This window comes from Electrona antarctica (assembly GCF_951216825.1).
Source record: "Electrona antarctica genome assembly, contig: scaffold_40, whole genome shotgun sequence".
NCBI lineage: Eukaryota > Metazoa > Chordata > Actinopteri > Myctophiformes > Myctophidae > Electrona > Electrona antarctica.
Genome location: NW_027638523.1, coordinates 491,971 through 504,246, shown reverse-complemented (window position 1 = coordinate 504,246; position 12,276 = coordinate 491,971). Strand labels below are relative to the sequence as shown.

At 40.4% G+C, this 12,276-nt stretch overlaps 1 protein-coding gene across 1 annotated transcript in view; it reads right to left on the bottom strand.

Moving 5' to 3' along the window:
• Positions 1–7,992, bottom strand: part of LOC306917981 (uncharacterized protein) — a gene marked incomplete at its 3' end in the record, with an annotated part of 68,952 nt that extends 60,960 nt beyond the window's left edge. Inside the window, exons 1-4 of the mRNA XM_079530881.1 lie at positions 7,552–7,992; positions 5,311–5,667; positions 4,730–4,867; positions 4,196–4,340 (exon numbers count right to left, since the gene is read on the bottom strand). Coding sequence (XP_079387007.1) covers positions 4,196–4,340; positions 4,730–4,867; positions 5,311–5,601 — 574 coding nt within the window. The 5' untranslated portion in view covers positions 5,602–5,667; positions 7,552–7,992. The remainder of the gene's footprint in view (positions 1–4,195; positions 4,341–4,729; positions 4,868–5,310; positions 5,668–7,551) is intronic.
• Positions 7,993–12,276: the final 4,284 nt, after the last annotated feature.

Sequence of the window (12,276 nt, the reverse complement as noted above, 5' to 3'; positions counted from 1 at the left end):
CAGGGTAATACATGGAAACAAACCACACTTTATTTTACACTCCAGTTCCAACTTAATTACTGGGTAAATAAATACCAGGTAAATAGTTGTCTAGTTACTGGATAAATACTGAGTAATTACCAAGTAATATCATGGCAACAAACCACGCTTTCTTTTACAGTCCAGTTCTACCGTAATTACTGGGTAAATACTGAAAGTACCAGGTAGTAATATGGAAACAAACCACGCTTTCTTTTACAGTCACAGTTCCACTTTAATTACTTAGTATATACTAGGTAAATACAAATCACACTTACTGGGTAAATAGCAGGTAATTACCGGTTAAATATTTTCTAGTTACTGGGTAAATGCTGAGTAATTACCAGGTAAAACATGGTAGTTATCAGGTTAATATCTGGTAATTACAATGTAAATAGTCATTAACACCTGCACGGCCACTGCACCAGTTGATTGATAAGGCATGAATCAATAATAAATACTCATAATTACATGGTAATTCCCGGGTAGTAGTTAAGAAAATACATGATAATTACCTAGTACTTACTGGGTATATTTCCTGTAGTTAACATGTAATGGACTGGGTAATACATGGTAGTTATCAGGTTAATATCTGGTAATTACAATGTAAATACCGTCGTTAACAGCCTCACGGTCAACTGCACCAATTGATTGATAACACATGGCTCAATAATTCATGGGTAAATACCTGGTAGTCGTCAGTGAATTGTATAGTAAATACTAGGTAACTACATGGCCATTATCCAGTATTTACAGTGTAATTAACTGGTAACTACCTAGTATATAGGTTATAATTTCCTGGTAGTTGGCAGGAAAATACTTAAGGATTACCTAGTACTTACTGGGGAAAACTTTGTATTTTCTGAGTAATTACTGGTTACATGACCATGTAATTACCATGTAAATTCCTGTATTTACCTGGTAAATACTCATAATTACATGGTAATTACTGGGTAGTAGTCAAGAAAATACTTGATAATTACCTAGTAATTACTGATTAGTTTTCATAGTAATTACTGGTTACATTACCATGTAATTACCTGGTAAATACTCATAATTACATGGTAATTACTGGGTAGTAGTCAAGAAAATACTTGATAATTACCTAGTAATTGTTGTGTTTATTACCCTGTAGTTACCATGTAATTACCTAGTAAATACCCATTAATTACTCCTTACTACCTTGTAATAACCATGTAATTACCATGTCATTTCATGGTTATTACTGTACTGTAAAAGAAAGGGTTACCGAGGATCGGTAATTTCTTAACCCACTCCCTACAGCAGGATGATCTGTGTCCCTTTGTTTTGTTTGAACTGAACTCTCAAAGACCAAAGAATTAATAATCCCATTTGTGCCCAATATTTTGAGTTGAACATTAATTAAATATATTTTGTTTCGTTATTTGTTGATTTTCGCTCTGAATACTGAATGCTATTTGTTTGATTTTGTTATTTTCTTTGAAAGCCAATCCCTGCTTCTAAACATTCAATACAAACTGTTCCAATCTAATTTAAGGGTTCATTATTTTGTATTGAGTCCTTTGTCCGATTTCCTTAAACCACCTGGCTACACAAAAAAGGAGAGGCTAAGTTCCTCTCTGGTGGGTACACGCCTGCCTGGCACCCCAAATAAGCTACTGAGGAAACCGTTACACACTTCCCATTGCAATCAGAACTTCAGACTCCATCTAAGTCCATAGCACTTGCCTTAGCACTTACCCTAGCCTCGATGACCTTAAAGGCCTATGCAAAGACTCAATTTACGTAACTAAGATAACATTTAATGTAGACATTGTACTCTATAGTGTATACACATAGTTTCATTATATAGATATACAGGGCCGGATTTACTATTCAGGGGGCTCTAAGCAAAGGATTGTCAGGGGGCCCTTGCATCGCGCGCAAAAGATTGGCCATGTGTGCTTTGCGTGTGCGCGCAAAACGGCATAGCAGACTACCGGAGCAGAGACTACCAGGCAAAACGACATAGCAGACTACCAGGCAAAAAAGCATAGCAGACTACCAGGCAAAACGACATAGCAGACTACCAGGTAAAACGGCATAGCAGACTACCAGGCAAAACGACATAGCAGACTACCAGGCAAAACGACATAGCAGACTACCAGGCAAAACGGCATAGCAGACTACCAGGCAAAACGGCATAGCAGACTACCAGGCAAAACGGCATAGCAGACTACCAGGCAAAACGGCATAGCAGACTACCAGGCAAAACAACATAGCAGACTACCAGGCAAAACGGCATAGCAGACTACCAGACAAAACGGCATAGCAGACTACCAGGCAAAACGGCATAGCAGACTACCAGGCAAAACGGCATAGCAGACTACCAGGCAAAACGACATAGCAGACTACCAGGCAAAACGGCATAGCAGACTACCAGGCAAAACGGCATAGCAGACTACCAGGCAAAACGGCATAGCAGACTACCAGGCAAAACGGCATAGCAGACTACCAGGCAAAACGGCATAGCAGACTACCAGGCAAAACGGCATAGCAGACTACCAGGCAAAACGACATAGCAGACTAACAGGCAAAACAGCATAGCAGACTACCAGGCAAAACGGCATAGCAGAAAAAGTACAGTGTGAGCTCCCCCACGCCCCAACTGTACAATGCATGTACTGAAAAAACTGTGCCATTAGCTCAGGGACGTGCACAGGGATTTGGAGGGGCAGGGGCCAAAATTTGAAAAGGGCACTTTAGGGATTCTAGACACATTTTGCGGGGGATGGGGATACAAGGTTATACTAAATATACTTGAGTCAATCAGTACAAATCTACACTCAGTATTGAGCAAGATATGAACATTGAGTAAATAAGCATCTCAGATTTTGTCTATGATTTTATCAATCAGTACAAAGCTATATTATTGACCAAGATATATTAATAACTTCAATTCCCTGATGAGATCATAGAAAAGAAATAGGCTAATTAAGAAGATGCCATTACTATGCCAGTGCAAAACAAATACATTCACTGATTCACATTCATGTAATACAGATAATATAATTATTTAAAGCAACACAGAAGCTTTAGATAAAGTATGAGAAAATGTTTAGGAACATGGGGATTCGGGAATAAATTGCTTTAACTTAAACATGTTTTCATGTTTTTACAACTTGTTTTTTGTATTGTCCCTGTTAAATAAACCCTGCAGTGCAGCTCAAATTACTGGTTTTCAAAGTAAAATGAACAGCAGCTTGTGTTGCTGTTATTTGTTATAATTATTAAGTATCACATTTGCTTGATTGCCTGCAGACAGTTTGTGATCAATCAAAATTCAAAATTCAATTAGAAAATTGTGAAATCATGACATTGACTGGACTGACAGAGAGACAGAGAGAGAGAGAGGTCCCTCTTGTTTGGTCGTCGGTCCATGCGTGCAGCGTGACAAATTATTTGAAATTAAACCTTTTTTTTGTCCACAGTCATATACATGACACAGCCTACCTTTTTCACTTCACTCGAGTGACGAGTCGTTTTGTTTGTGAGGTGAGCGGTTGTGCACTCAACTAACCTACATGTGTTCAGCTTGTTTATGTTCGGTTTCCATTGTGTGTATAATTCGACTGCGTTGCGCGGCGGCCGATCTACAAGCTCACAACGCGTCGCAGCGCGACGCGTTGTGAGCTTGTAGATCTGCTCTAATTCTGCAGCGCACGGCACGGGTGGATTCATACTACATGCGATGCGCGCCGCTGATGATGCGGCCAGGCAGCAGGTACTGAGCCCCAGAGGGGGACAACAGGGGACCCCACGACGGGACGGCCGGGCGTCGCTTGTCCGGGAGGATGAAGAAGTGACGCTTGGGAGGAGGAAGCGACGGCCGTCGCAGGCCCCCCTGGGGGGCCCAAACAAACCGACCGCTGCGACTGAACGGTTAGACATTTTTCAGGGAGAACTCTCGGGGCCTCTAGCCGTCGGGGCTCTACGCAGCTGCGTAGTGCTAAAAACCGCCCCTGTAGATATATTCCACTGTTCTTATCTTACGTATGATTCTTGATTTTTTCTTTTAATGTATTTGATGTATTACCATGTTTTGTTCTTGCTTACTGTAAATCACTGGATTAAGAGCATCTGCTAAATGCCTGAATTGTAAATTGTATTCAACTTTACTACAGGTTTAAACCACAGTAAATAAAACACTACATACCTATCTTGTACAATTTTACTACAGGTTGCATCCTTGCATCAAACAGTCCATGTCTCTGGTCCATCTCTGGCTGTTCCTCTGACAACGTTGAATGTCTTTTGGAGGCCATCTCTCTAGATACTTGTAGACCTCTCTCTGTGGTGCTCTGGGGAAACCAACAGTAGAAAGACCTTTCATTATACTACATATTCAAATCAAACTTTACCAAGTCTGTTGTCTTGTTCAGTAAAAAAAGAGCAGTCACTAGTTGTTCAAGTGCTAAAATAATTATCCCCATCCTGTTGTGAACATCAGTTGAAATTAATTGTATATTGAATTTGTAAAAGGAAAAGAAAAGTCAAAAAGTAACACAAATAGCCAATCTACAAGCAGCTCAACATGTGTGGCATCGTGAGCTTGTAAAACATGGCATAATCTTGGACATAGTTTGAATGCTGATTAATCGTGATTAATACATTTTTAAACTGCCCTACTCAAAATCGAAGTATTTCTTTAAGCAGTATGTTTTATTGCCTTTAACAGTCATTGACCCACCAGCCTCTTCTGGTCTTTGAAGTAGCTCCTCTTGTTCTTCTTTAATCTGTGGAGGTTGTGGTTCCTCCTGGACCAGACTGGAGCTTCTCTCCTCTTCAGGTGGAACCTCCTCTTTACACACAGGAATGTGCAGAAAGTCTAGGAGAAAATACAAAGAGACTCTATAAAATGTTTGAATCTTGTACCTCATTGCGGAGTAGTGGCTGGAAGAAGTATCAACAGATTACTCTTTGGCCACATTTTCCTAAATTGAACGTTGATGGTGCGCTCTGTGCTGTAAATAGTGTGACCGTTTGTTTACATTGTAGCGTTCTCATAGGAGATGTGAGACAAGCTGAAAGTTAGGTCAGTGAGTCTTCTCCAGCAGGTTAGTTAATACTGAAGTAGAATTAACTGCAAAGCTTCAGTGAACCCATTCATATTTTTACTGCCGAACTGTCGTCCCATTCATAATACGATGAATGTAGTCACATTGTTAATGCTAAAATCGATAACCGGGTGATATCGGTTCTTCTTTACACCCTCAGTACCGACCCACTTTCACCAATAAAACAAATAAAGACCGAGTAATTTAAACTTACTGAGATCCAGGTGGTCTTCAGGTTCCTGTTTAAGGTGGTATTCAGGTTCCTGTTTAATGTGGTATTCAGGTTCCTGTGTAAGGTGGTATTCAGGTTCCTGTGTAAGGTGGTATTCAGGTTCCTGTTTAAGGTGGTATTCAGGTTCCGGTTTAAGGTGGTATTTAGGTTCCTGTGTAAGGTGGTATTCAGGTTCCTGTGTAAGGTGGTATTCAGGTTCCTGTTTAAGGTGGTATTCAGGTTCCTGTGTAAGGTGGTATTCAGGTTCCTGTGTAAGGTGGTATTCGGGTTCATGTTTAATAGAAACAGTCGTGGCTGGAGAACTGATCTTCACCTGCAGACTGGACTCCACACACTGGTCTGGAATAAAGAAATACAATAAATAATTTAATATGGAATTTGATATGATATTAACAACTTTCATAAAAAGGCTGCCGCTGATCATGTGTCATGAAAGGAGTATAATATATGTATCATATTAAACTTTATAAACACCTCCTGTATAAAACTGAACCAGACTAAATTAATTTAAATTATGAATCAGAAAGTTTTAACCAGCTACGCTGACACCCAAACCCTAACATCACAGGGAAGTCAATGTCATGATTTCACAATTTTCTAATTGAATTTTGAATTTTGATTGATCACAAACTGTCTGCAGGCAATCAAGAAGACACGGGTGATTTTGAACGCATATCGTGAGCCGTGACTGTTGTCGGCAGTTGCGGCGTCGGCCACAAAACAAACCAACACTGCCGCGGAACTCCACTAATACCCCACCTTCCCAGGCAGGTGCCACCCCTCCCCCCGGCAGTGCCGCCGGCGTCTGATTGCCGGTGTCGGAGAATGCACTCGCTCCTTCTGAATTATGGAGATACAAGGTTTCTCTGCCAGGCAGCAATGATAAAAAGTAAACCCAGCTGCTATAATAGAACAGTGAGAAACATGTAGATCGCAGGATTCACATGGAAACGGTGAGGGCCTCACAGAACGTAGACCAGATGACAGTCCCTCATTTCCAAGACTTTTCAAGCATCCCACAAAATGAGACCCTGTCCCACATTGTGACTGACAAGCATCAATGTTCAAATGCCCTAATATAGTTATTCCGGTAACAAGACAACTCACCATTTTTGCCCCTCCAAGTGAGTTGTCCGGACATCTCACCCCGAACGTCCGGACAACTCACCAGGGGTGAGATCGATGTCTTCACTTGTAGTATATGTAGTTTATTTAAATATAGAAACATTGTAAACAAAGTTTTTTCTCGAAAAACAGCTGTGTGTGTGTGTGTGTGTGTGTGAGTGTGTGTGTAACTTCTGAAGAAATGTGTAAAACTGTGTTGGCAAATTGTCCATAAATATGTTAATATTACCTGAACCCCTCCTAATTTATTTACTACAGATGGCTGAATGGTTATATAAGGTCACTTGTAATTTATCACATGCTAATGTACATGCCACCATCATCGTTGTTGGGGGGGGGGGGGGGGGGGGGGTCAATATTGCTTTGCTATTCAGATGTAATCCAGTCAGTATAAGTAGTATAAGCCTATTATAACTGTGATTGATTGATCATGCGTGCGTTGGGAGTGCAGTGCTGCATAGAGAGTGAGAGAGACGCTCTACTCCTTACTTACAACATTGTTTCACCGGATTTTACTGTTAAATAAATAAATAATTAGCGCGTGACTGCGCACGTCTGTAGGAACCGATAGTTAGACCCAAAATGTAATTAGGCCTACTGTAGTGGGTGCCACGGAAAGTACAGACAACTCACCCCGCAATGTCAGAAAGTGAAGACAACTCCGGACTTTCGGGGTGAGCTATCCGTCCTTTCTCGCCCAACTCTCCCCTAATAGTTTGCTTTCTGTTGTAAAGCTCTCTCATTGTATCTTTTCCTGATAGATGCCTTTTTAAGCCTTTAAAATAACATGAGCAATATACCCAGCTACAGTACCAAGTCGGCCATACCACCGATGAGCACATCAAAACACACACACACACACCACACACACACACACACACACACACACACACACACGCAATTGGTGATGACAATAAGTTTTACTCTTATGTACCTGAACACAAGATTTACCAATAAAGAAAAACGTGAAGCTACTGGGAAATCTAGTTCAGTTCAGCTAGCTTAATGCTACCTGTAGCTAAGCTGAGTTTACTAACCTGCAGTGTGTAGTTTGGTGGTGTTGGTGTGTGTGTCTGTGTGTGTCTGTAACACACATACCTGCAGTGTGTAGATCGATGTCCATATCAACATCAATGTCCAGCACTTTGTTTTGTTTCTCCAGCAGAGTTTCTAGTGTCTCCATCTCTCTCTGGAAGAGGTTGACCATGACCTGAGCAGCCAAACTGAGACGCTCCAACACAAACACTCTGACATCAAGCTTCACACAACAAACATCAGCACCACCACTCTGCTGCTGTTTGTCCAAAACACACAATATGTCCTCTCCCACCGACGTCATGTGTTCATGTATCTTCAGCCGTACAGACTCCATTTGAGTCGTTTTGACCTCCATTATGAGACGTTGTTTTAGCAGCACTCCGTTTATTTCACACCACGATGAAAAACAACCAGAGCTAAATGCTAACAAACTCCATGTTGCAGTGCTAACCGCAACAACAACACGCACTTACTTCCGTTTCCGGATCAACGTGTTTCGAACTTTCGAGCGCATGCGCACCAATGGATCCTCCAGGCCGTTTGCTCAATGCAAAGGCTCTTCCTTTCGCCCCCTGTTGGAGGAGGTGTGTAACTGGACGGACGGATTGAATACTTTATTAACAGTTTGTGAAAGAACGGACAGAGGTACAGAAGTTATACAATAATCTAAAATCAATGATCTAAAACCAATTATCTAAAATAATTATATAAAAGCCCTGAGAGCTGGGGCTTGTTTCCATTTCAGACAGAAATAACACCAAAATACAATATCATGAAAATATATAAAACAGTACAGTATGTAGGCCTATAGGAATACATTAATAGATAATTGAGTCATTTCACGAAACCGGTACGATTTGGCCTTTTTTTTTTATTGACCGAAAGGTTACTTTTCTTAATAGCCCACAATATTATGGACATCTTTAGCTATCAGAAAAACATTATTTCCCATCTCAGGCATTCAATTAATATTTGTATGTATTTGTATATATAATAATATAGTAATTTGGTTGAAAATTACAACGGGGTTGTGATTTTTTACTCAAGAAGGCCACTACTCTACCTGTGGTGATTAAGAGGAGACCACATGGCATGCATGAGATTGGAGGGGAGAATGACTTGTGCGATTGGGGGACAGAGCTATATAATGCTATTTTAATGATTAATCATCTATTTATTCAAAAACTAAACATGACCAGCAATAAAGCACCGATAGATTTACATGTGAATGGCATAAATTATGGATTTTTGTACATTTTTAATAGTGATATCTCAAGTCCACTTTCATTGAAGGCCATTGGGGACATGAAAAAATGGACAAAATAGGGGGTGTCTACTGAAAGATAGCAAGATAATTTCTGATATGAAGATAAAATCCATGTACTATTTACACAATATTAACACTTTGATTGCTACAAGATCTCGGCAGGCCTATTTGGATGTTGCTACCGTTTAACATTGCACAAAGGCCTTGTTCGGGGGCCCACAGCAAAATGTTCTCTTATAGCGAGAATCACACGCATACATCAAAAGAAAGCTGAACTTGTCCACTTCAATTTAAAAAATACATTTTGATTTTACCATGTTCCATTCTGGAGATATTGACCTTTTTGCAACACCTGCATTTGCCTGGAAGTGGTTATCTTGAACAGCGAGCAGAGTTATGGATGGTTTAAAGTCAGAGACATTGACAGGCAGATATAAAATTGAACCCAATAAATATCCTATACATCCTATACACCGAATGAAAGCCCTGAATGTGTACTATTACGAGGAAAACAGTATACATTGATCCCATCTACAGTTAGACAGTAATTGGTTATTGAATGCAGCTTGTGCCCACCAGATAACTTCAGAGAAGACATGGACGTGAACGTGAACTGCTTTCATAAGAAAATAAAAAATCACACCCGTGTGAACTGAGTGGTGTAAGGTTTTATATAGCATGATCAGCTGTGGTCTGACGTAATGTCTGACGTAATGAAATAAGGTAAGGTATTGTGTAGCCTGATCAGCTCTGATCTGACGTAATGAAATCACACCTGGATGTGATTTCACAACTGGCTTTTTCTGCGCAGAGAAAATGACCACGGTTGCTACGGTCATCCAGTTCACCCGGGTGTGATTTAATTACGTCAGAAATTATTTTGAACATAGCAACCATGCTCATTTTTTTCTGCACACAAAAGCCAGTTGTAGGAGTGGTTTACACCACTCAAAAACTTCTACTGTAGTAATAATAAAAATCACACCCATGTGAAGTGAGTGGTGCAACTCTGTCCCATATTCTGTTCTCTGCTTATTCAATACAGCTCGCTATATACGGACTGAGGCAGAAAGTCATGTAAACCTTTTATTTACAGTTTGGTCTGTAAACTTCTACTGTAATAATAAAAATCACACCCCTGTGAAGTGAGCGTTGCAACTGTTCTGTACTTATTCACTACAGCTCGCTATATACGGACTGAGGCAGAAAGTCATGTAAACCTTTTATTTACAGTTTGGTCTGTAAACTTCTACTGTAATAATAAAAATCACACCCCTGTGAAGTGAGCGGTGCAACTGTTCTCTACAGTTGCGCGGTGCAACTGTAGAGAACAGTTGCACCGCTCACTTCACAGGGGTGTGATTTTTATTTTAGCTGCATTTGAAATAATTCCCAGAAAAAATATATATATATTATTATTATTTATTTTTTTTAACTTTTTTTAACATTCAAATTATGTTTATCTACGTGGTCATTTCTGCCAAGTTGCGCAATAAACATATTTTTTGTGTTGTTCATTGTGTTTCTCCCATGTTTGCTTTGGGGCCAATAGCTGACATGATTACTAAAACTACAACATCAGTCAACCTGTCGTGACCCCAAACAGTAACAGCAGGACGCATGCTGCAAAAACAACAAAAAAGACTCAGGACACTTGAAAGGTTTCTGCAGCCGCTTCAGATGAGGGGGTACCTGGAAAAATGTCTACCCCAAAAGGGGTACCTGGTCCAAAACAGTTTGGGAACCCCTGTGCTAAATAACATAGTAAAAATGTAGGAAATAATAACTTCTGGAAAGGCATCATTTTCAAGATTGCATCCACGATAGCTGCAAAATGCCTATAAAGCTGGGATTTAATATGTAAAAAATCATATCAATTATGCACTTGGTGACAAGTTTTAGATATTTGGCATGATGTTAGGTATGGGCATAATGTTTTCAAAAACCATCGCAAACAAGTTGGGCTCGCCCCTTAGTGGTCTGTTTGCAATGAATCTAATGCTGGCCTATTTAACATAGGACCAGATTTGACTGAGAGACTGCCATCGTGCAAATTCCAGCTTTTCACCAGAGGAGAAAAACCTTTTTCTTTTTTTTTTCCCCAAAATGAGTTTATAGCACAGGCAGACTCTTCACATCCTAGAGCATGTCTGAAATAAGTGTCAGAGCTGAAATCGACATGTAAATATGAAATAGATGCTTAAACATGTAGCTAGGTGTAATGTTAGAGTCCACAGAAGTGATCCTTTCAAGCCTGTTTTCTCAACTCGTTGTTTTCTGCAAGACATTACTCTATAAGCCATATCTCCAAAACTGGAGGGTCAAACTGAACAACCAATATGTAAATTTGAAGCTATGATTCCCTGCTTTCACTTGACATGAAAAAACGAAAATTCAAAAAAATCCAATGGCAGTCCCTCAGTAAAATTTAGTCAAAAATGTATGTTGACCGTTGAGCCAATTCTACTCTATGGCTCCAAGACATGGACACTTTCAAAGAAACTAGAGAAACGGTTGGATGGCACTTACACCCGCCTTCTAATGAGAGAGCAAAATCTGTCTTGGAAGAGCCACCCATCGACTAATCAACCTTCCTCGTGTTTCTTCACTAGTCCGATCCAGAAGAACACAGTTTGCCGACCACTGCTACAGAGCTAACAAAGAGGTTATATCTTCCCTTCTTCTCTGGAGTCCTGCCTCAAAGCAGACCAGAGGTAGAAAACTGTCGTTCCCTGATGTCATCGCTAGGGACACAGGCATCAGTAAGCAGGAACTGGGGATGGCAATGAAGGACCGGGAAGTCTGGCGTGATATTGTGAAATCCACGATCTCGACCGCGGTCGAAAAATGATGATGATGAACATAGGATTCATTGCAAACGGACCACTAGGGGGCGAGCCCAACTCGTTTGCAATGGTTTTTGAAAACCTTATGCCCATACCTAACACCATGCCAAAATGTAAAAACTTGTCACCAAGTGCATAATTGTTATGATTTTGTATGTATTACATCCCAGTTTATAGGCATTTTAACCTCTTAAACCCCAGGGGGGTAAAGGGGGTAAATCCGCAACATCGGAGTAAGAACCGGAGACCAATTGGGTCTCCATTGACCCGCTGAGCGCTGTTCAGAGGTGGACAGCCGCGGCTGTCACTCTGTATTTATTTGTTTTGCTTGGATTCAATTTCATAAAACTGAAGTTTAATTTAAATCATAATTTTAGCTGCATTTGAGGTGTTACAATTTATACTCCTACATCAACACTGCCAGTGTCATGCTCATACTTAACGCACGCACGCGTGCGCCACACATCACTTCCCGTGTATTAGCACGGGAATCATCCGTAAGTCCCCTCGATGGCTCCGCCTGGTGGCGGAAATATCATATATTGGAGTGATCCAATATAGCTCTACATAACACCTGGAGAGACAAGAAGACCCCTGTTACTGAACAAAAAAACTCTGAATGCAATGCTATGTAACATTAATTATTAAACAAAAATAGCAAATTCACTTTAA